The sequence below is a fragment of the Hypomesus transpacificus genome, chromosome 5 (genome assembly GCF_021917145.1).
Source record: "Hypomesus transpacificus isolate Combined female chromosome 5, fHypTra1, whole genome shotgun sequence".
Classification (NCBI taxonomy): domain Eukaryota; kingdom Metazoa; phylum Chordata; class Actinopteri; order Osmeriformes; family Osmeridae; genus Hypomesus; species Hypomesus transpacificus.
The window spans coordinates 6,487,255-6,512,689 of NC_061064.1; the positions used below are offsets into that span (position 1 = coordinate 6,487,255).

Sequence of the window (25,435 nt, forward strand, 5' to 3'; positions counted from 1 at the left end):
AGGAACCAACAGAAAGACCGTCCAAAATGTATCCATTGAAAAAATGAACACCTCCTAACATATTTAAAAGTGCGTTCTTGTGTGTGTGTATGTGTATGTGTGTGTGTGTGTGTGTGTGTGCGAAACTGTGTGAGTGAGCGAGAATATGCTGTCTTTAATGTGAGGGACAGGGCCCCATGGTCACCATGCTTCCAAAAAGCGAGATCAAAGAGCCTTCCTGCCAAGCCTTATCATAAATGGAGTTAGCCAAAAAAGCTGCCATCACGAGACCTGCAATAAGAGTTAGCTGAATTCTATTATTCTACAAGATACAGTATGTGGAAGAAACAGGCTCTGCTGCAGGAACAGGCAGCAGCCAACATCACCCGCTCTAACTCACTCAGATGGAGCTCAACCTAATTAGCTGAAGTCATTGGCCAGCATGCTTCTATGATTACTAGTGAATTTGCCTGAACTGCTGAATAGTCTATATATTAACACGGTCTTGACAAATCCAGTGTTAACTAATCATTTGTTTTTCTAATCTTCTCATGTGTGCCCTTTGAATGCGTTCAGGAAAATATATAGCAGGTTGAGCAGCTGATTTTAAACAAACCTGCAACGAGTTGGCACTTCAAGGCCATGGCAATAGCTAGCACAGAAAGCTTCACACTCGATGAGGCTTTTAACCCACAACAGAAAGCAACACTGGGCAAGCCTAGAGCACACGTGGAGATTGTCAGCCATCAGACTATTAAAAATGGATAGATGTGGGGGCTCTGGAATGAAGACTCGAGGTCTCAGGTTACAGCTTACCTAAGTGCAGCACATTCAGTCAGGGGTGATTCAGGGCTGCCAGATAAGACATACGTCCCAACCAATCCCCTTAAGCCATTTAAAGCACATGAATAATTTGGTGGGTTTGTCTGTCTTATGGATCTGACATCCACCACATCCAAGTAGCATATTCCAACCATTTGAATGGGGATGGTTTGCTGATATGGTCAACGGCATTCAACAAAAGATCACATACGATATACGAAGGAGGGCCTGTCCATCAGATTCCCCACTCCCAGCCAAACTCCAGCTCCGCCCACAGCTCGGTCGATTGGCTGTGGTGATAGTGGTGGGGGATGATTGACGGGTGCGCTGACATATCATCACGGCCTGGGCGGAGAACAATGGATAAACGCTGAGGCTGTTTGCGAGGAGCTGTAGAGGAGGACAGCTGCATCCTGGGGAGGGCTGGCCAAGAAATGCAGTTAAAGTGGCTTTAATGACATGAGAGTCCAGAAGGAAGTGGCCTGGTTGAACTGGAAGTCCTTTGTCTGGCTCCTGTGGAGACGGATTATTGAATCAATTACTGGTCGGATAGACCATAAGGTGCATACACCCTGTGAAGACATCTTTAACACAACAGAAAGTGAGTTGAGCACTGTACATGACATCATGTAGCAGGTTCAGGAGAGCACAACAGCAGGTTAGGATGAGCGGTCTAATGGACCAGGGCAGCAGAGGGGCCTTTTAAGTCGAGTGAAGAAATATAGGCTGCTATTTCCATGAATAAACAAGGAACACATCTGGAGGGGATCCTGGCAGAATGTCTGAAATCATTTATCTGTTTTGTACTTTGTCTTGGAGACTGTACCAACTCTGTCCCACACAGAAAGACCTCCGCAGTATGTCATTGACACAGCATGCTGAAAGGTGGCTGGATAGAGAACTAGAACTCTACTCATGGCTGAGGTTTTCTGGCAGCGCTGTGGCTCAGTGCTCTGAAAGCCTCCATTCTAGTCCTCCGCAGCCAGGCCAGAGAGGCTAAGTGAGAGGACAGCCTCCCAACCTGGACTGACTCCTGCAGAGAGCTGGCCAGGCTGCCCGGCGCCAAGCACCACAAGCCTGAAACAGACGCATCTGCTTTGGAAATCAGAGAGAGAACAGGGACCTTTACTTCTGTTTGTGGAGGTTTTGACAGTAGAGGATATTCCACCAGAAACTGTGTCTGTGTGTGTGCATGTGCGTGTGTGCGTATGTGTGAGTTTGGGCAACCCAGTGACGTGTTGCTTGATTATTCTTTTTCCAGACCGTGATTACCAGTGTAAAAAGTCAGTAGAAATGAGTTTGCGAAACACACCTGGAGTCATTTCTACATTAGAACATGATCATGGGTTCAGGAATGACGTCAGGAAGTACAATGGCTAAGTACAGTACTAAGTTCTGTGAACACGGCTTTCAGACAATGGCTAAGTGAAGGACATGCAGAGCATGTCACGTGCAGTCATAACCATTACCAACCGTGACTAAAATCCATTTCCCTTTCCGATATCGATGAATGATTCCATTAGTTGTGAACTGGAGGACAGCTGTTCTGGGAGGGACTTGAGCGTTCAGCCCCACAGAGAAAACCAATCATCATGAAAGGAGAGAGATCAGCACTATGAAGTGCACAGAAAACAAAGGGACGGTCCGGAATCGAAGGCCATGAACGTTTATTTTAATCGTTATTCATTTTTGTCCGTTTGATAATATACTTGAAAGTAGGGGGTTGGGGGGGGGTGGGGTAAAGTCTCGTTGGAAGACAGAGGGGTAAAGATTTACAAAACAATGTCTTCAGTGAACAGAGAAAAATGTACATTACATTACATGATCATAGTAGCTGACAAAATTAATACATCCCTTAAAAAAAAGAACATACGAATTGATGGGGGAGGAGAAGGAGGAGTGGGGGGGTTACTGTAAGCGCATTTAAGGCAATCGCTAGTTAGCTGAGGTTGCTCGAAAATAGTGTCCCTCCTTCCCCTGGGTGTGGTAACTGAAGCAGAGCCATGTTCAGTGATGAAAGAGGAGGCCGTGGTGTTCAAGAGCCTTGAACAGGTGCTGTGGAGGACCAAGGAGCTCAGGTGAACATGGCTGGGAGGAGGTCTCACTGCAGCTGGTTAATATTGCAGCACACAGCCCCGGCAGAAAGAAGAGAGCCACAATAGGTTTACTCTTGTGGCCACTTGACTTTCTCCTATTTCAGCTGATTGACATACTGTGTGTGTGTGTGTGATTAGGTTGGGGGTTTGTCAGCAGGCATCTATTACGATTCCATTATACCCTACATCCCAGCTGCTCCTGACAATGTAGTATTAACTTGACTAAATACTACAAGGACATTCCTTCAGTTAGAGGAAAACGATTGTTTTCGATGAAAGCAGTTCCATTTACAAACTTAACACGGATACCCTTTTGAGCAGTAAGTTAGTGAATAAAACCTTTTGAATTCAAACTGCCTCCACACCGCTTCCTGAAGTCAGAGTTTGGTGGGGGGGGGGAGATCAGGGGCATATGTACAAATTCATAGAAGATAGATGACTTAAAAAGAGTGTTAAATGTCATTCAGTAAAAGCCAAGCAACCCCTGCTGGTATAAAGCAGAAAAGAGAGGGCATGTGAAAAAAAACTGTACGAAGTGTAGGAGAATATTCATAACCAGATAATTTTTTAAGTTTAGTACAATTTCAGGAAATCTTTCGCAGCTGTCACCACAATAAACATAGCAATTTATACTTTTGGGTCATTTGTCAACTGCCAAGTAGTTCTACTGTTCAAGCTGCAAAGGGGAATGTACCGTAAATATTCACAGAAAGAAGGTGAGAGGCTACAGGAAATGATCAAGACACATGTACATATCAACAAATGTATATATTACACAGCAATCAATAAGGATGTTTTCGTATTCCTGTGGACATTTTGGTACAGTACATGTTGATTTGCTTGGACTGTTAAAAAATAAAGAAATCACTACCGAGACCAGTTTTTTTTGTTGATTTTGGAAAAATAAAGTGTAGGTTTCAGCACGAGGGGTCGTCGTTGAGAAGAAGACATGGGGGTTGGGGTGAACACATTGTGGATCTTCTCTCTCCTCCGTCTTCTCTCGCTTTCTGTCTCCCCCTCCCTCCCTCCTCTCCCCCCCCCCCCCCCCATTTTGCCCTGAACTTGGCCTGCTTCCAGGGACATGCCGTCCAGATTGTCCCATTTCCCTCTCTGTAGCCCAGTCTACTCGGGGGCGGGTCTGAGGAGGGGAGAGTCCACATCAGCTGACCTGAGACCAGAGACTCGAGGAGGGGGCCTGCTGTACAGAAGAGCAGTCAATCATCGTCACGCAGGTCCTGAATCAGCTCTCCACTCTGCTCACATGGACATGCATCCATCCCAGCTCAGGGAGAGAGACAGAGGGAGGATTGGAGACAAAAGTAGCAGAAGAAGGATGCAGTCTGGTCTGGTGTGGTGAGGTCTACAGTAAGTGGTCTGGCTGTAGTGAAGAGGGGCGTCGCACTACCCTGCATGGCAGAGATAAGATTTCCCAGACTTTGGTTTCCTCGATGAGTCTGTGAGTGGTCTTACAATCTGTGTACGCATCTTTGTGTGTCTGCGCCTATCTGTATCCAATCTCTGCGTGTATACGAATATGTGAGTGAGAGTGTGAGTGAGTGTGCGTGTGTTCAGGATCAGCGCTGGGTTCCACTCCCCCCCACAGAGTTGAAAAGGTCCATGTTCCAAAGGCCAGCAAGTCCAGTGCAGCGTAAACAGCGCGTCCTCAGAGAGAAGACCCCAAAGAAAAACCCGTCTGAGCGTTCGCCTTGCGTCCCGTCACAAAAGACCCCCGAAAAACAAAAACAAAAAACGTCTACCTTCACTCACTTTTACAATACGAGCCACGAATATGACTCGCTCGGCCACGAAAGAAAAACCGGTGCAGTCACAAACACAATCTCCAAGCTGCCACGTGATCTGCAAACAAACAGAGAGATAGAGATAGAGAGAGCGAGAGAGACTCAGAATGGCGAGCGCAGAAGAACAACTACATGTTCACATTCTTGTCATGTCCCACAGGGAGACCTACGAGCCCACAGACAAGTCAGCTGACAAAACAAAGCTTATAAGTAACACGTTGTGACACGGTTTAATTACTCAAACCCCACACTGGGCAAAAGGACTAAAAGGATTAAAGATGCCGTGATTGAAAAAAAGAAGAAGAAGTAGACAGGATGGTCCCAGATGAACACTGGATCGTGGGGAGTTAGGGATTAGGGGAACGCATTTGGTTACACTATGTTCTAGGATTCCCAAAATAAAGAACATTTCCGAATCCCACCCTTGGAACGCCACACTGGCTAAACGACAGGGATGACATCACTGCTGCGAGCGCTGCCGGGTCGTTACGGTCGCCGGGCGATGGGGAGAACGACACAGAAAACAACAGAGTAAAGGGAAAGAGGAGAGCGGGGTGCGCTTTCACCCCCCCCCACACACACACACACACACACACACACACACACACACTCACCTCAGTCGCAGTAGACGCCACAGACATCAAGGCCAGAGGATGAAGGCAAGAGAAAAGAACAAGAACAAAAACAAAAACTGGAGAAGGGGGGGGGGGGGGGGGGGGGGGGGGGGAGGAGGGTGGAAGAGATAAAGAGAGAGTGAGAACAACCCGAGCTTGTGTGTTGAGAGAACAGACAGGAGCACAGGAACATTCTAGCATGGGGGCTGGGGGAGTGGAGGAGGAGGGGGGGGGGGGGCTGGGTGCAAGAGAGTATATGCACTTTCAATTTTGGGGGGGTATAATAGAACACCATCCAAGTTGGTCCGGTTTTTTGTACTAGGTTCCAAAAACCCAACTGTGAAAAGTGCTGAGCTAACGAGTCACACAGGGCAGGGGAGTGGAGGAGGGAGACGGGCTAATGCCTCATCCTCGTCTGGACTTCATCTGCTGTTCTGTGAAGTGGAGTGACAAGGAGGAGAAGGAGGAGGAGGAGCAGGGGGGGGAGAGCACAGCCTGATGTGTGACCGGGGGGGACAGAGATGACAGGCTGAGGGACACATCAGCACACGCTGTCTTTTAGCTCCTCAGGGGTCAGCCCAGTGTCACAGCAGGACAGGTCGGAGCCACAGGAAGGAGAAGCAGAAGGACTAGCCTGCAGGAAGGAGCGGCGGCCATTTTACCTTCTCTTCCAGATCCTTTATCTGTCTCCTCTGGATGTCCGTCTTGTCCTCCAGGTCTCGGATTCTCTGAAAAGTTAGTCAAGTAAAAGTTAGAATATGCGGGTGCTCTTTGGTGAGCACAGGTTTAACCGTTTCCATCCCCTTTTCGCATGCCGTCTGACTGTGAGCTTATACACATGTTTCGTAAACCTTTGCCGAGAGAGGCTTGCCAATCAGTAGTCTGCAGCAAACATGACATCACCACCATGCAACATCTCTGAAAGGTACTGCAACTCTCTGAAGAGGGCCAGGTTGAGTGATACTACAATCCACTGGTTTGGTAGGTCTGGGACTTCACAATACTTTCTGAGCTGCATGACATCAGACTAGATGAGGCTGCCTGTGAAGGGCTGGCAGCTGATGATGACAGCTTCCTGTATGGAGGGAGGCAGAGTGGTGTGATCGCCATCTGTGTGGGAGTCTGGCACACAGATCTGCTCTCGAGTCCTTCTCGGGACAATAACGGAAATCCCTGCCCTCTGTTGGATAAGACTGTGACTGCATGTCGGTGCTTTGCGAAACCCGACAACCTGAGGGGGAGGTGAGGAGTGGAAGGGCCAGGGGGAGGTAGTGTCTGGCTGGGTCTGGGGCCTGGGGCCTGGGGCCTGGGGCCTGGGTTACCTGATGCGCCTGGTGCAGCAGCTCCATCCTCTCCTGGAGGATCTGGCAGTCGTACTCGCGGCTCTTCCTCAGCATCTGCCGGCGCAGCTTCTCCACGGCCGTGCGCAGCTCGTCCTTCTGCCGCTCGTCCAGCGGCTCGCCGTACGCGATCACCTTGTCCTGCTGCAGGGCGTTGTACAGCGTGGCCTCCAGCTCCTGGATTTGCTGCGGGGCGTCAGGGGGAGGGGGGGTAGTGGGGAGAGGTCGATGGGGAGGAACAGGAAGTGAGTTTCCTCGGAATGGAGGATTGGTATAACAGAATGGTGGTGTGCCGTCTGTGGTGGAGGCCAGGGTTGCGACCCCTTGGGGAGGGCTTACCAGGTAGGCTTGGTCCAAAGCCTGCTTCCTGTAGTCCAGCTCCTCCTCCAGGTAGCCTTTCTGCTTGCAGAACATCTCCTGGGGAACCGACACACACACACACACACACACACACACACACACACAGACACACAGGCAAAGGGTTATGGTGATCAAACCAATGATCTCTGTCACGTTGTTCCTATGAAGTGTATATATATATATATATATATATATGTTTGATGTGGATGGAGAGAAGCTCTTACCATCTCCATCTCCAGGTCCATCATCTTCTGGTGCAGCGACGCCTCGGTGCCCTCAATCTGCTGGATCCACTAGGGGGAGACACACCACGGAAACGCCCCAGTCAGACAAGACACCCGTACCACTGCCAGACCACTAGCTACATGTATGACTCATGCTGCGTCAAGATTCTCTCCTCTTTACGTGTTCCCTTCGGGAAAACACTCTGGGGTGAACAAGCAGAAGCAGTGACGTCGCCTTCTTGCTGATACCCATCTAACGACACCAAGCTGAGAAGGGGTGAGTGTGTCCCCTTCGCTGCCCCAAGAACTGCCAAGAACCGAGTTTCAACTCGATGCCATTAACTTCCCCATGAGCACACGTACCTTCTCAGCTAAAGAGAGCACCGTGCTGGCTTGGATAATGGCCACTTGTTCCTCGTTGCGAAGGTTCTGCATGGGAAACGGCATGAAGCGAACAAAAAAAGAACATGTCATATATAATAATGATAACTAATAATAGATATCATAGTACCATTTTATTATTGTGTTATGTTGAATCATATGGTGGATGGTTACACTCACCCCGTTATCACCCAGAATATCAAGGAGCTTGATCAGGTCAGGTATACACACATCCTAGGGCCAGAACAACCACACACACACAATCAGAAGAGTATTTACCCTACTTAAAGTGATAGGTCTGTGGAGGCCTATAACCAGCGATTGGTCATGTGACGGTCATGTGACCCGGGTGTACCTTGACCCCTTCCTTCATGCAGTAGATCTGCAGGGCGCTGACGCCCTCAGAGAACGGGTGCATCCTCAGGTGGTTGAACGGCGGGGAGCGCCGCTCTCGCTCCTGGGGGGAAGGGGGGGGGGGGCGACAAACGGACACATCAGAACCTTCTCTCTCCTCCCTCATCTCCCTCTACAGTCGTTCCGTAGAACACGTTCCCCCCCCCCGTCCCCCCGCTACGCCCAGATGAGCTCGACGTGCGGGGAGGGAACAGTGCACGGCTTATCGGAAGGTGTCTCAACGGTATGTATTCAAGTCTGCGGTTCTGCCGGCTTGAAAAGGCATTCGTCTGTGGATGGTCGGGTTCCTTGCTGTGCTAGTCTCAAACCACTAGGCAGCAGCACCATGCCATGTGGACTCTGCAGTATCTGCACTGCAGCAGAAAAGGAGCACAAAGACCTGTGTCTGGAGTCTGGTGCCTGGCTGGAGAGAGAACTGCAACGGATTAGCATTTTGGCAGCACTTGTGCTGCCTGTGCTGTAGGCCCATTATCATGTGCTGCACGCCTGTGGCCTACATGTGTTTGGAAGACACTGAAAACAAGGAGTGTGTGTTGTTGTTTGTGTGTGTGTGCAAGATGGCAACGTGTGTGTGTTGGTGTGTGTGTGTGTGTGCTTGTGTGCGTGCATCCGTGCCTGCTATTTTTGCATGGATCTCTACTTTTTACTCCCACAACGTTTTTCTACATTAAGTTTGAATGACTAATGTCAGCTTTGTCAGCTTGTTGAAAATGCATGAACTACATCTCAAACTAAATCTTCAGCCAGAACTGACGTCTTTCACTGCATAATACACATTAATAAATATAAAGTATGTACTGAAAAGTGTCTTTAGATTGCCATAACTGCTGTCTGTGCCTTATTGGGGATATACAGGCCTACTCTATTCTACTGTGAGTCCTGATGGGTCACCTCCAGTTCCAGTATCCTGAACTCCAGCAGTTCATTCTGGTCCTTGGAGTCTTGGAGTTCCTGATGAACGCGATTAGACTCAGCATCCAGCTTCTCCATCTACACAAACACAGAGGGAAATAAGAAGTATAGCAGAATGATACTCTTTCAAAACCGAGCGAAGTAAAGCAACAGTTATGGGTTCTAACTCTACGAGTGTCGACAGGAAGCAGACCTTATCCAAAATCTCCTGGTTCCTGCGGAGAAAGAGCTGCCTCTCCTCCACCCACTTGGAGTCCTAAGAAAGAACACACAGACGAACATGAGCGAGTGCGTGTGTGTGTGAGTGAGTGTGTGTGTGTGTGTGTGTCAGAATAAGGAACGCACTGTCCGGGGGCACATTCCTGTAACTGATATTTGAAATGTTCAAAGTGTCCCATGGCAACCGTTTGTCACGGACAGTACTCCTACTGGAAAAGACGATGCTCATTGGCGTCATGACGATGACCCTGATTTATAATTGTTGTTGCATGGCAACAGGATCAATAAACACTCAATGGCTGGGTCTGTTGCCGTTTCATCTCGTCAAGCTTAATCACCATTTGATCAGTGATGCCAGACTCTGGAGCTCTAATGACTTTTTCAGTCTGCTTTTGTCCAATAGGCTTCATGATCCAACTATACTAGTAAAGGACCAATAACACACATTGGGACAGGGTTAGGTCAGTACTGGGTTAGTGTTGGGTCAGTATTGAAACCGCGGTGGGTCAGTTTTGTGTTAGTGTTGAAACAATGTTGGGTTCATTTTTGGGAGAGTGTTGAGAGTGTTGGATTAGGGTTGGGAGAGTATCGAGAGAGTGTTGGGTCAGGGTTGGAAGAGTATCGAGACAGTGTTGGGTCAGGGTTGGGAGAGTACTGCGTCAGTCGGAGAGCAGATCCACACCTGTCCTCTGAGCGTGAGCTCCTTCTCCAGGTCCTCGATCTTGGCCTTGTACCTGAGAACGTCTGCATGAAGCTGCTCCTGAGCCTGCAACACACCAGCACATCTCCAGCATGAGGCGGAGCACCCCAGCAGCAATGCCAACAGCTGGATCCTGTAAGGCACCAGGGAAGCATAGCGTGCTCTCTGAGCCAGGTTACCTTGGCCTCCATCTCAGCGTCCAGCACCCCTCCCTTCTGCTCCTGCAGCAGGGCGTACGCCCGCTGCAACGCCTGGTACTCCCTGGTCAACTGGCGGAAACGCAACTCCGACTCTTCATTGGCCAGCCCCTGGAACACATGGTACACAAGGGCTTGGTCATGGGAGGCTGAAACTCATTAGCAGCTCGGTGAACTGGAACAATCAATCGAATGGAATCCGAGGGGGGGGGGGGGGGGGGGGGGGGGGGGGGGGGCTCCAGAGAGATAGATGCATCCCAGACAGCAGAAGGTGGGGGTCAGATGGCTGAGTGGTTAGGGAGTCGGGCTATGAATCCGAAGGCTGTTGGTTCGACTCCCAGCCGTGCCGAATTACGTTGTGTCCTTGGGCAAGGCACTTCACCCTACTTGCCTCGGGGAGAATGTCCCTGTACTTACTGTAAGTCGCTCTGGATAAGAGCGTCTGCTAAATGACTCAATGTAAATGTCAATGTAAGGTTAGCAGTTAGAGCGGGAGTGTGGACACTCACAACGTTCAGGTCCTCGTCAGGCGTGGCCGGGGTGCGGTCCATGCGGAAGGAGGCCACAGAGGAAGATTCGGAGTCCATGGACTCCTCATCGTAGCCGTAGAACGTGTCCACGACAATGTGTCTCTGTGGAACACGCCCCCCCACCACAACCGGGAGCTGTCAATCTCCGTGCAGGACACATGACTGACAGAACGTCGTGTTTCAAAAAAGATGTTTCCAAAATGCTTTACCTTGATTGGCCGAGAGCTTCGTTTATGTCTCTTCTTCCGTAGGAGTTTTTCCCGATCCTGAAACGTAGGATTGAATGAACATTCCGCACACGACTAGAACAAAGGAACTTATTCATGTAAACACGAATCATGGGAAAAATACCAGGCCTTAGCTATCAGAGATCTAATCAGGGAGATCCTCTCTGGTGACCCTATGGGTTAACTCTGCTCCGATCAAGCATTGGTGTCATTGAATGGATTAATATTAATGATATGCCCTGCTCTGGAACAATGATCTCTGTATATATGTACGGGTCAATCCATTCAGGTCTATTTTAACGAAGGCACAACATCCATCATGTGTTGGGTGTAAACAAAAATATTTTCATTTATATTTCATCTGTACATTTAGACCGCATGTATCTTTTATGCAAACATTTTCTCCAAAAGCTTAAACACAGGCAATTAAATATGATGACCGGTACGGTAAACGAGAGGAGCTGACTCACTCTGGTCAGTTCGTCGATCATGTTCTGCTGTTCCAGGACCTGCATCTTGAGGAACTCTATCTCCTGGTCGTCGTGAGCCTGATCCAGGTCGTTGAGGGACTTGAGTTTCTTCAGTGGCGGATGAGAGCCAATTTTCTCCTTCTAGACTCACACAAACACACAGGAATGCCCTTAGAGTCAGTGTCTTCAGGACAACCCCCTGCTGTAATGCTACAGGCTTACAGTACATTATAGATGGTGACTCCATGATAAATGTATTAGATAACTGTTGCATGACAGTTGCATGGTTGAAGGTTATATATAGGTCTGCATGTATCTGATAAAAGAACATGGTTGACATGTTATTATACAGCTCCTTCATGGCAACTCTAAATAGGGATAACATGACATACTATACTGACATGATTCTACACAACTGTCACTATAACTGACTCATCCTAACTGAGTTAATGAACCAGAGTCAAAATAAATGATATATAAGCTTGCCTTCAGGTATTAGATAGACCTACAAATGGGCTCACCAGACCAGACAAGATGTTTACCTGCTCCAACACACGTGATTCAAATGAAAGGGTCGTAATCAAGCTCAGCAGAAGCCTGATAACGACCCTTCATTTGAATCAGGTGTGTTAGAGCAGGAAAACATCTTACTCATACAGGACAGTGGGCCCCGTGGACCAGGGTTGAAGACGACTGTTGGAGAGGACTGTGGTTCTCCTCACCATCTCCAGGTTGTCCTTGGCCAGAACCTTGAGCTTGTCTTCCAGGCGCTGGAGGGTCTGTGTGAGATCATCGTTCCTCTTGCTCATGAGCCTGTTCTTTTCCAGCAGGGGTTTGCACTGTTTCTCCGACTCCCGTACACGCTTGAGCTATGAGCAGAGGGGCACGGGGAGAGAGGGCGGGAGCAACACGTTTTGGGTTGAGTTCAACTTACTGTAAACCTCACAGTAGTAAATATTGTGTGCAGGTTTTAGTATGTCAACTACTTTTGCCAAGGTTACCCAGGTTATGTGCTTGTACTGTACAACAGCCTATAATGCTGTGTGTGTGTTTGTGTGTGTGTGTGTGTGTCTCCATAGATGGAAGCTCAGAGCAGGTTCTACCAGCTCGTTCCTCTCGTCCACCAACAGGGAGTTGCGGTCCTCCAGTTTGCGGATGGTGGAGTTCAGGTCAGCCATGCGTCTCTGGTTCCTCCGCATGTCCTGAAACAATCACATTAGCTAAGTTGCAGGCAAAACTGCATTATGAAACTGAGCAGAATGCAACCTTACCTAACATGTTGTGTCAAGCCGAAAATAACTTAAATCCTGCTGTGAAATGATTAAAGTGGATCGAAGAAATTAACTGAGACCCCAAAAAATTGTCAAAAAATCTAAATGGATATGGGCCCCTATCTCAGAAATGGAAATCACGAGGAATAAACCATAACTAATTTAATTATTAACAGACAATTTCTCACGACTGTGGAATGGCCATCTTTTCCAGAGTGTCCCACCATTTAAACCTCATGAACAGTTGACAGAGAAACAGGACTTGAACAGCCAGCAGCATCAACAGTGTTGCCTGTCTTAGTGGTGGTCAGAACATCAGGTAAGCCTTATTTTTCACTCAAATAGCTGGCAGACAGAATTTAAAAAAATCTTATCATAAATGTGATTTAAAAGCTACGTATTTTGATCTACAGTAATCAAAATCTGGGTTGGAGTGTTTATAATAGGGTTTATAAAGGATAAAATCAGAATCTGGTTTTGTTGCCATGTACGTTTTCACAATATGGAATTTACTGTGCCAGGAAGGTGCATACAATAAACATATAGGGATCAGATTTATTTTTTTTTTTTTTACAAGTTGAATGTATAAAGAAAATAGTCTATACTAGGGAGTAAAGCAATAATTAAACAGCCAAACAGTACTGTAAGATATAAAATAGATATAAATATAAAAAGTTACAAAAGATATCAAATAAAATGGGGCAGCATAGTGCAAAATGTGCAAAGTAGGTGGTGGGTGGACTGGATATATTTGAAGAGAAGTTGTCTGTAAAGTAACTATCTTCTCCTACGTAACTTTCATGCTAATTTAAACAAGGCTTAAAATATAACAGATATTAGACTTTTGATACAAGTCTACAATACTGTATTTAAGAAAGTTTAACACCACAAATGTGTACAGCATATGTGGTTGGTGGGCAGAGCAAGTTTCACTTGACAATTTGTTATAAAACAGTTTTGACCAAAATGTTAGTGTGTTCCATGATGTACAGAACATAGGTAGCTGTCTCCTTTTTTACTGATAAATGATCTTCTAACGGAAGGTAGATAGGTTAGTGTGACATAATCACAGAGGGAAAGAATATACATTATTTTCCATCGAGGACAATGTTTACGTAACATAAATGTATAGTTAACTTGTTGTTCTAGTAACTAACAATAATTACACAGCTTTTCTTGAGGTTGTTCACATATGTGAGGTCATTAGAAAGTCCAGGATGTCCTCATAATTGGACAACATAAATATAAACGTCAGTGAGGAACACTGAAGACTGCTTAGTTTTCTAAACCATAAGGGCGACCTTTATCTTGTAGTCAGGATGAAGCCAAACTATTGATTAGTTGATGATAGGACTTTGTGACAGACGAATACTGATTGAATTGAGATGTTAGAACTATCCTGTATAAAAGGCTGTGGCTGTCTTGGGTCTAGTATGACTCTATCCTGAGGCACGACCACTAGTGAGCAGCCTTTTCATTGACGGATCATAAAGATCTTTGTTAAAGTCCTTTTGTTACTTACCATTGGTGGTATGCAATATTTGGTTCCTGCCTCCTGCCTATTTTTTCCCACAGTTACTGCAAACATTGCAACCACAGTCCTTGTCAGAAGTCAAGGAGCTTTTTGGAGGTTTCCTATCTAGCAACAATGTCCAAAAGCTCATACAGGGTCAGTTCACCCCCCCCCCCCCCACTATATAATATATATCTCCATCCCTCCACTTACCCCCCCCCCCCCCCCCCCCCCCCCCCCCCCCCCCCCCCCCCCCATTCTCGGTTTCTTCACCCCTCCCTGTTTGCTTCCTTGATCTATCCCTCCTTGCCTCTCCACCACCTCCGTCTTTTGCTAGATCCTTACCGGGCTGCCACAGTGCTCGGCCCCGTCCCCTGCCCGCCCAGGGATCTCCCTCTTGGGACTTCCCAGGCCACACTCAGCCTCCTTCACCAGGAAGAGCTGCTCGTCCAGGGCGTCCTTCTGCAGTTGCAGCCTCTGCATGAAGCATGTGGCCGACTCCAGCTCCTTCTCCAGGGAGAAGATGGTGCGCTCTTTAGACTTGATCTCATCCACCTGTGGAGTGGAGAAGCGCCAAATGAGAATGTCACAATGGAGAAATGTCATGCGAGCCGGCCAGTCTGACAGATGGCCAGCTAGCTAGCCAGCCAGCCTGACAGCAAGCTAGCATGGCAGCCAAACACACATGACACAAACATGCATGCTTAGACACTCTTTCATAAACACATTGAGGTCGTCGGTGACACAGAGCAGAAGATAAGTAATCAGCAGCACTGTGATTGTGTAACACCTTTTTGTAAAGCTCAACTCATTCATTGATGGTCACACGCGCCATGCTAATGTCAATGCATAAAGGAGGAATCAATGCTACCATTTCTCTGTTGAACAGACTGATTACAGGCTATCACAACCATGTCATGGAGCCATGCATGTGATTCCTTTCAATGGCTTTTTCGGAAGAACATGGCACCATGATAAACATCGATAGTATTCGACACACGTACAGTGCCCTCCAAAAGTATTGGAACAGTGAGGCCAATTCCTTTATTTTTGCTGTAGACTGAAAACATTTGGGCTTGACATCAAACGATGAATGTGAAACCAGAGATCAACGTTTCAGCTTTTATTTCCAGGTATTTACATCAGGATCTGATGCACAAATTAGAAAATATCACATTTTTGTTCGAACCCACCCATTTGTCACGTGAGCAAAAGTATTGGAACATATGACTGACAGGTGTGTTTTGTTGCCCAGGTGTGTCCTATTACATACATTATTCAATCAATAAATACCACTGAATGTCTACACTCAGGTTCAGATTGGGTAAGATAGGTTTTGTCTATGCAGACTGTATTCAGAGGTGAAAACAACATGAAAACCGGAGCGCTGTCTTTGGGTGAAAAACAAGCAATTGTGAGTCTTAGAGAAGATGGAAAATCAATCAGAGCCATTGCAGAAACATTGGCCATAGCCAGTACAACCATTTGGAATGTCCTGAAGAAGAAGAAAACTACTGGTGTACTAAGTAACAGACGTCGAACAGGTAGACCAAGGAAAACATCAGCAGTTGATGACAGAAACATTGTGAGAGCTGTAAAGAAAGACCCTAAAACAACTGTTAGTGAGATCAGCAACAACCTCCAGATGGCAGGAGTGAAGGTATCACTATCTACTGTTCGCAGAAGACTTCATGAACAAAAGTACAAGGGCTACACCAGAAGATGCAAACCACTCATTAGCAAGAAGAATAGGAAGGCCAGGCTGGAATTTGCCAAAAAGTAAAGAGATGAACCTCAAAAATTCTGGGACAAAGTTTTATGGACTGATGAGACAAAGATTAACTTTTACCAAAGTGATGGAAAGGCTAAAGTTTGGAGAAAGAAAGGAACTGCTCATGATCCCAAACACACAAGCTCATCTGTGAAACACGGTGGAGGTAATGTCATGGCTTGGGCTTGCATGGCTTCTTCTAGGACGGGCTCATTAATCTTCATTGAGGATGTAACACATGATGGCAGCAGCAAAATGAACTCGGAAGTCTACAGAAACATTTTGTCTGCCAATTTAAGGAAAGATGCAACCAAACTGATTGGCAGAGCCTTCATCATGCAGCAAGATAACGACCCAAAACACACTGCCAAAACAACAAAGGAGTTCATCAGGGGCAAGAAATGGAAGGTATTAGACTGGCCAAGTCAATCTCCAGACTTAAACCCTATAGAGCATGCATTTTACCTGCTTAAGAGGAGACTGAAGGGAGGAACCCCACAAAACAAACAACAACTGAAAGAGGCTGCAGTGAAAGCCTGGGAAAGCATCAAAAAGGAAGAATGCAAAAGTTTGGTGACGTCAATGGGTCACAGACTTGCTGCAGTTATTGAAAGCAAAGGATTTGCAACTAAATATTAAGTCTTATTCACTTAAATATGTTTTAAGTATATCTGTTCCAATACTTTTGATCACATGACAAATGGGTGGATTCAAACAAAATGTGATATTTTCTTAGTTGTGCATCAGATCCTGATGTAAATACCTGGAAATAAAAGCTGAAACGTTGATCTCTGGTCTCACGTTCATTATTTGATGTCAAGCCCAAATGTTTTCAGTCTACAGCAAAAATAAAGGAATTCGCCTCACTGTTCCAATACTTTTGGAGGGCACTGTATGCCTAGTAGGGCAAAGAGGTTAATCTCAGTTCAAATATCTTCACCCCTCCCACAGCCACACTGGTTTCCATGGTAAAACATGCACAGGGATTTGTCTGTCTGTGTGTTCCTCCCACAGTTCCTCAGTCTAAATATAAACCGAACAGGTCTACATGCACACAGGCATGGGTTTACACTGTTGGGGGACATGTGCCATGGTGAAGAAACCACTTGAATGTCCTCACCAATCATTGCCGCCAGAGTAGGGGGTAGCGTCGGCATGCTACTCACATACAGGCCCCGCACACACACAGACATGCATACTAGCACTCCTTCGTGAGCTAGCGCTGCCTCGAAAGGAGGGTCAGATGGCTGAGCGGTTAGGGAATCGGGCTACCAAAAAGAAAAAGAAAAAGCCATTCAAATGGATCACATGCATGGCTCCATGACATGGTTGTGATAGCCTTGTGATCAGCCTGTAATCAGTCTGTTCAACAGAGAAATGGTAGCATTGATTCCTCTTTTATGCATTGATATTAGCATGGCGCGTGTGACTATCAATGAGTTGAGCTTTACAAAAAGGTGTTAGACAATCACAGCCCTGCTGATTACTTATCTTCTGCGCTGTGTCACCGACTACCTCAATTTATTTATGAAAGTCAGACTGGCCGATTGGACTGTCTCCCCACTTGACTCAAGACTCAAGACACACTTGTTCCGGGAGTACAACGGCACTTAGGAATGCTTGATTGGATCTGACAGTTAGTTTCCTCCAGGATCACAAAGACGTGTTGCTCTTGTAGGTTAGTTATAACGAAGTTAACTCTTGTACTTGCTGTGAAATATTTTACTGTTGATTGTTCTTCTACAGGTATAGTCTTTTTTGGGATCATGTTGTTTTTAATTTGTAACTTGTATAACTGCATGCTCTTATGGGTCTTCCCTTTGGCACTTATTAAGTTTTTCACAATGTATGCTTCATGTTTTGGCTGCTTGCAATGTTTGGGACTACCTCGTTGTTATGATCAGTGACCTATGCTTCTTTGTAAAGCTCTCTCTTGGCGGTCGCTTTGGATAAAAGCGTCTGCTAAATGCGTAAATGTAAATCAGAAGGTTGCCGGTTCGATTCCCGGCCGTGCCAAATGACATGTCTTCGGGCAAGGCACTTCACCCTACTTGCCTCGGGGGGGAACGTCCCTGTACTGTAAGTCGCTCTGAATAAGAGCGTCTGCTAAATGACCAAATGTAGAATGTGACGCGTGCGTGCGTACCAGTCTGCGTATGTCCCTCTCCGAGTCCCACTTGATCTTGGAGATCTGCTCCTGGTGCTGCTGGTGCTCGGAGCGCAGGTCCCCGGCCTTCATCTTGTCGGCCTGGATCATGGTGCTGAGCGCCTCGTCCGTCTGCTTCTTGGTGGACTTGAGCTCGGCGATCTCCTGCAGCAGCTTGACGCGCTCCTGGTCGAAGAAGCGCCGCGCGTCCTCCTTGGCCTCGAGGGTCAGCGCCGTGCGCACCTTGGTCACGGGGCAGACGAGGAGGGGGATATGAGAGGTTTAGGATGGCGTATGGTGGGAGCGAAACTAGTTTTCGGAAATACTTTTCTTAAGTTCGGTCCTACTGAGGGGGTTGTCAAAGGCCTTTTCGACCCCTGACCCCCCGACCCCAGTCTAGGCGAGCCCTCCGCCGTACCTTCTCCCCACTTCCGTCCCGTATGGCGCTGATGGCCGCTTTCAGCCGCTGGTTCTCGGCGTCCCTGATCTTGGCGGTGCGGGCCAGCTCCTGCTCGTGCTGCCTCACCAGGCTCTCCCTCAGCGCCTGCAGGTCCTTCTGCTTCTCCTCGTGCCACTTGGCCCGCTGCTCCGTCAGCGCGGCCGTGTGCCGGTGCTGCTCCTGCTCCCGGATGCGCTTGGCCTCCTGGACCTTCTCCCGCTCCAGCCTGCTCACCTGGACACACACACACAGGTTAAAGGTTACAACCCCTCTGCATCGATGGTCACCTTTTCACTTGACCCTGTATCACTGGTCATGTTGTTATTGAAACCTGTGGTTATTTAATGTAGTTGTGCTGTTTTTTTCCCCAGCCTTGTGACAGTAAAGCAAGGGCAAGGTCTAATGTTTAGGCAATAATAGAACAGTCATTGGGTGATGGTGACCAGTTGGCACTGTTTAATGTGTATGGATGAAGTTTAAAGGTCCTCATGTTACTGTCACACTTACACATGTAAGACGGTGGACTACGCAAACCAAAGAACAACATCAGACGAGGTAAATGTGACAATGAATCTATCCTGGTTCACTTCCTTACACACTGGCAAAGCTTTACACATACAGAACAGCACAAAAGTCGAGGGTGTAAGTGTGTTCAAATGATTTCATCAGCACAGGCATAGACTGTTTACAGTTCTGAGGGATTGTGGCTGCTTATGTTACATATGAGCCCTACAGCAAAGACCTACCGTTTAACCCAGGTGCTTACCTTGCATTTCTCCTGATGTAGTTCTATTTGAATGTCAGTTAGTTTGGACCTGAGATCTTCGTTGGCTGCCTGCAGGGCAGAGATGAGGGCTTCGGGCTTGTCGCCCTTGGTTCGCCCCTTCTTAGCCATTAGGTTGAATGCTACTGCCCGTCCTCCGATGCTCTCATTGAGACTTCACAGAAATGTGCTGAGGCCCTTCCGAGGTTTCCAGCTCTTCCTCTTCCTCATTCTCTTAATAAACCCAAGATCTGAGATGAGAGAGACAGAGAGAGAGACACAGAGAGACACAGAGAGACACAGAGAGACACAGAGAGACACAGAGAGAGAGAGAGAGAGAGAGAGAGAGAGAGAGACAGAGAGAGACAGAGAGAGACAGAGAGAGACAGAGAGAGACAGAGAGAGACAGAGAGAGACAGAGAGAGACAGAGAGAGACAGAGAGAGACAGAGAGAGACAGAGAGCATTAGACATGGTATCTCAGAACACGGTGAGGGTCAGTGACTGCTCAGAAAAGGGGTCAGTCTCCATTGAGAGTGTGAAAGCATGTTTCTCTCCTTGCCAGAGGTTGACAGCTCAGTCTGAGTTGAAGAAAGACCAGGTGTGACAGTATGGTGTTAGTTTGGTGTTACAGTATGGTTTAACAGGTGTTATAGGTCAGACCCGTGTCACAGTCCTATTTCGGTGAAATATTGAAACGTAGAACCAAAAAGGCATATTTCTTTCTCATTTACTGTTCAAATTAAACATGTATTTAAACAAATACACCATGCACACTTCCAACATTTACGTTGGTTTGTCCGTTTAGGCTATACATATATGTATTTCATTTCAGAAAATGAAAGCTAATGTCTCAGTTACAGGATAAGAGAAGTGTGGATTCCTAGAGTAACAGCAGAAATATAAATAACTGCTGTAGTAGCAGCAGCGGCAAAAGTCACATATATGGGTTATTGAGCAGAGCGCCAAAGTTGATACTTGTGACACACTGCCTTGACATGATTGGCTTGGACAAAGCAGTGTGGGGAAGGTGCCTGAGGGGTTCCAGTGACTGAATGGCCCAGCGTCGCTCGGCAACATGCCGGTACGCTGCAGCAATTCCACTGCACGCTTGGAGCCAACTGGAGAAGGAAACCTACTTCCTGTCTCTAAGGATGTAATGATGCGGCTTCACAGGACAGCACAGAAACAGACTGGAACATTCCAAGAGCTAGTACTGTTTGTGGGCTTGAAAAGCACTGGCTGTTCTATGACTGGAAAGGAGGCGTCGATCCATCCATATGCTCATGGCTGGGTGACGTCATGATGATTAAAGAGATGACACTCTAAATTGCACTGTTCTTCAGAGTGGGTATGTGAGGGAGAGGGAGAGGCGATAAAGAGAGAGAGAGAGAGAGGCCTTTGAAGTATGGTCAGTCAGCTATGGACTACTCAGTCTCCCTGTCCAAGGTCCTGAGGTTGCCTCCTTCAAAGCTTGATTATGTGGTACACAGCAAGGCTTGACAAAGGTAGATCTATGTTGAGTCTAACAAGTCAGTTCTCCTATAGATTATTAAGGCTAGACTACACATGCTGTACTAATGAATACATTTGGCTTGGAGAGTGCATTCCGACCACTATGTATGCAATCCTCATTGAAAGTATATGTCATGTCTTCACCAGAAGATGTCTGACATCAATGCTTCATCAAAGGCATCCCTCCATTAACGGCCGACGAGAAATTCAGTTAAATGCAAACGGACAGATTCAGTGTGTGCTGCTCTCAGGAGGGTCGTTTAAGCTTGTGACCTGCTCAGCCATTTTGCATGGAAAACTTGTAACAGAGACTAGAGAGGAGACACAACCTTATCGACTGTCTATTTAGCACCCTACCAGTCGCCACCCACACGCTTACAAACCTACCCAATTCATCTCGACACCCTTCCTCAACCCTAATTAACCCATGCAGTGGACAGGGATGACCGATGGCCGAGTTTTCTAAGAAAATCTACTTAAAGGGAAGGGAGGGGAAATCACCAGTCCACTTAAAGGACACTCGGATCACAGTAGCAGGGATTGCTGCTAGGAGTAGAGTTTATCTTCCTTCCCAGAGGACACCTAGATAGCTACAGAACTGTGTAGCTGGTTTGCTTTTTTTTTGTCCTTCTGGGTTTATCTTTAGTTCTGGTTCACTCGGTGTAACATTTTAAGTAACAATAATACACGCAGAGAGAGAGAGAGAGAGAGAGAGAGAGAGAGAGAGAGAGAGAGAGAGAGAGAGAGAGAGAGAGAGAGAGAGAGAGAGTGAGAGCTAAGGGGGAGAAAAGTAGAGTCTAGGGGTGGAAAGGAGGCTACATGGACTCTGAGATATCGTTCTCCCTTCTGGGCTTTGATGTCTTTACAGGGCGATCTAAACAGCTACTTCAGCTTGACTTGCAGTTTACTATAAGAGCTATAGAAGTTATAGAGGGGCTATAGAAGTTACCCACTCACACACAGCGTTTCCACCCCGGAGACCCCAGGGTCTCAATATTTAAACGAGGGAAGTGATGGTACCAGAACACTCACTTCGGTTTAAAGAGGTAGTCCATCAAGTGACCATCCAGTACACAGACTTAATATTTAAACAAGGGACGTTTTGGTTCTAGAATCTCTGTTTAATGGGAAAGTTCATCCAGTAACCATGCCAATAAAGACATTTTCACAGCCTACATGCGGCATACAGGAATTACTAATAGGCACAGCCGTGGCCAACCATAAATATCCCTGAGTGGCCCGCTCTATGACAAGCCTATATCATTATGCTTGCCTTTCTTTCAGTGTACAGTTTTACCAACTTGCATTTGAGTGCCTGGCACTGATTAGTGACTTGTGATTTGAAGAAACTCACCCAAGTGACTTAAATATAGATGTAGTTATGTTGAACTGTGTAAAGTTGTACCAGCATCACCAACAGCTAATTAATGATCAGGCCTAAGCACTGTTTTTGATCTGGTTGGTCACGGAAGAATAAAAGGGTCAATATATCCAGAAGCCTAAGCAATTCTGATCAATAGTTACTTCTTCAGCTAGAACACTTTTTTTTGTTTTGCCACACTTATGGTATTTACTTAAGGTTGTTTGGAGGTGAATCCTTGAATTTGTGCAAATTGCCCGCAGTGTTCCCAAACTTTATTATGCCATTATGATATGAAAGAGGAACTGGCATAGAATAAGAGTATAATTCATAAATGGGAGGAATCTTTATATACTTTTGTACCTATACTCAACAAGTAGATTTAGGCCTACCTTTCTTTACCTCCTACTAGCACTGCAATCAGGTCTACTTGAAAAGGCCGTGTCCTTGAAACATCATACACAATAACACATGACTTGTAAACCTTGCACATGGTGACATGAGCCATTGGCAGCTAAGGTTAGCCAGTAGCCAGACAGAGGCAGACACACATCTGGACACTACTGTCCACACTACTGTCCACACTGCTGTCGACACACCGCTAATGCTGTATTAACCCAGAAACCAGCCACGCTGCAGAGGGGCGGGCCAGAAACAAAGGAGGCGGGTCTGAATGCAGTTAGGTGTCCACCCACCCAGCAGAAGTCTTCTGACTATCGTTATTGACATATTCTTTATCTGGTGGTGGTGAACTCCTTCTCTCTCTTTCTCTCTCTCTCTGTCTCTCTGTCTCTGTCACTCTCTCTCACACTGTGTCTCATCAAGTTCCTTTTATGTAAGCTCAATCGGATCAGGAATCTGTCTGGTGTCCGGTACATGTGGGCATCCTGACTTGATGTTAATGTGCACCAGTGCATAATCAAGTTTTAATTTTACAAGCCCATCATTACTGCAAGCTAAAGCATTAGCTTAATTGGTTTATGATATTTCTGAATAGCAAGTAGGCCCACTGTAACTTAGTCCTTGAAGACCTAGCAGCTTCCATGTATGTGACAAGGTTTTCAAAACCTCCAGCACATACAGTAATTAGGAGTAGGAGAATAACAGGAAGGAGGGGCTATTGAGTGAGTACTACTCACTGTTGTGCACTTCTCTCTTGGTCTCTTTGTGGCGACTGAGCAGCAAGGATTTGGGAAATGACATTGTTGGATAAGCAGCTTGTCTCAGTGGCCGGTATAGCCCTCTGACCATCTCTGATGGCCGCTATGGTGCGCCGCACACGCGCCCTCTACCACACGGCCTGCTGGCACCCTGACCCAGTTTGGTTTCCACTGAGACATCACATTTGCGAGTAGCTGCAACCTTCCCCAGACGATGTTAAGTCGCCCATATACAACAGCCGTAAATAAGGATGTTCCGTGCCAGCTTCTTGCACTACTGTGACAGTACTGTGGAGTTACATCCTGTTAAGAACAAGTACAGAAGGAAACAGGAGATTGAGGAGTTCTGTATTCCGACCACATGCAAGACACTGGGATGAGGTTTTCACCTCCATACTATCTACTGAAGTACCTCATTACTATAGTATACTACCTCATTCAAAAATGGCACACAGTATAACATATGAACATTTCTCCTGCATACAAACACGGCATAATCTACTTTCTGGTTTTATTTTTGAGCAGGATTATCTTTTTCTCCAATACATTTTTTTTTCTGGTGTGAGAATGTAATGCATGCCTAATGCCACAGCTAGACATGTCAGATCGTATTTCTGTGTGCTCCATATTACTCCAGCCAGGTTGTGTCTATGAGAAATGTCTTTTTTCGAAACATTTCTAATGAAGATTCTGATTATTACATTTACATTTACATTTAGTCATTTAGCAGACGCTCTTATCCAGAGCGACTTACAGTAAGTACAGGGACATTCTCCCCGAGGCAAGTAGGGTGAAGTGCCTTGCCCAAGGACACAACGTCATTTGGCACGGCGGGGAATCGATCCGGCAACCTTCTGATTACTAGCTCACCGCTCAGCCATCTGACTCCGACTGCTATGACATGACGTCCGTCCAGTGTGATTATTTGGGTTGTCTGGCGGTAGTTGTTGGATTGGAGCTTTTATAAAAGAATATTAATCTAATTCTAGCAGACTACGGTAAAAAAAGCTTTAATATCAGTTTAAAGGGACATATTTATGATTTCTAACTATAGCTGTAATAACACAGGCTAAGTAGAAATGAGTTTTGGTTGCTATATCAGACATTTAAATGCTCACTGTGGAATGACTGAGACACTTAAAGTCTTCACTTAGAATTTGCATTTGCAATTTTCATATAGCCAAGACTTCCAAGCTGTCTGTTAGTCTTATTGATTGCACAGCAAATGAAGCATTTGGAAGCTAATGCAGAGAAACTAAAGGCTCCAAATGACTCCAAATGAATCCAATCTATCAAAGTTTCTTCCCCTGTTGATAGCCCTTCTTGTTCCAGGTCTACAGTTGGCCTAAGGATGATTGACACAGTCATCAAATTTTTCTAATGCTCAAAATATTTCTGATGCCTGTGAAGACTAGAAAATAAATGTTATATCTTACATTACAAGGGCTATGACCACATCTAATAAATGTCAGGTTGAAATTGGCCTATCTTTATCGTTGACAATAAACCGAGGCTGTAAGTCAGGAAACAAAATGCAGTGACTAGGACAATTACTGTATGAACGCTCTATAGGACCGGCTATGTGCGACCAGCTCTACCTCCGGCATGTTGGCTATCAACAAATGAGCTTGGACATCATGTGTCTGAAAATCGGTTGCAAAACCGAGAAGACGGGTGTTAGAATAAAGCATGTTATCGTTAAACGTTTAAAATGGCTCTCGCAAAAAGATGCCTTGGCTACCCCCGGCAATTTCCGCGTCATCTTTGAGGGTTACAGTAGGCTGTGTGTCCTCAATGCGCAGGCCATTGGTACTTTCGACCGAGAACTACACGGCCATTGAGCACGTACAGTTCACCATTATCTCAATGATTACATGAAAACGACTCATCCGACTCAAGTATTTTTATCAGTCGCTTGAGCTCAAAAGAAGACGATCTGTTGCCTTGCCTAAAGAATTATTAACCTGCCAGCGCAGTGGGTTTGCCATTCCTTTTTAATTCCAGGCCATAGCATAGACTATTTGTAGGATACATTTGTAACATCTGAAATTGCAATCCATCCATAACTGTACAAGATGAGGAAAATATTCCTTACCGTATAATTAATATGCACGATGTATTATAGCCTAAAACCGTATCCATGGCCTGGGATATTTTTTTCAGCGACGGCTCAGCATCAGCAGCCGTACAATGAAGAGCTAGTGACGATGCTGT

At 46.3% G+C, this 25,435-nt stretch overlaps 1 protein-coding gene across 1 annotated transcript; it reads right to left on the reverse strand.

The window, feature by feature from the left end:
* Positions 1–3,956: 3,956 nt before the first annotated feature.
* Positions 3,957–25,404, reverse strand: jakmip2 (janus kinase and microtubule interacting protein 2). Its single transcript, XM_047020458.1, has 22 exons — positions 25,317–25,404; positions 19,191–19,438; positions 18,404–18,658; positions 17,986–18,228; positions 14,414–14,623; positions 12,388–12,486; positions 12,007–12,153; positions 11,285–11,425; positions 10,797–10,853; positions 10,567–10,689; positions 10,040–10,168; positions 9,843–9,926; positions 9,135–9,197; positions 8,921–9,019; positions 7,971–8,072; positions 7,796–7,849; positions 7,598–7,663; positions 7,235–7,303; positions 6,990–7,067; positions 6,633–6,836; positions 5,973–6,038; positions 3,957–4,754 (listed from the first exon to the last, which is right to left on the reverse strand). The coding sequence occupies exons 2-22, from the start codon at positions 19,317–19,319 to the stop codon at positions 4,614–4,616; spliced, it is 2,559 nt and encodes an 852-aa protein (XP_046876414.1). The 5' UTR covers positions 19,320–19,438; positions 25,317–25,404; the 3' UTR covers positions 3,957–4,613.
* Between the last annotated feature and the right edge of the window lie 31 nt (positions 25,405–25,435).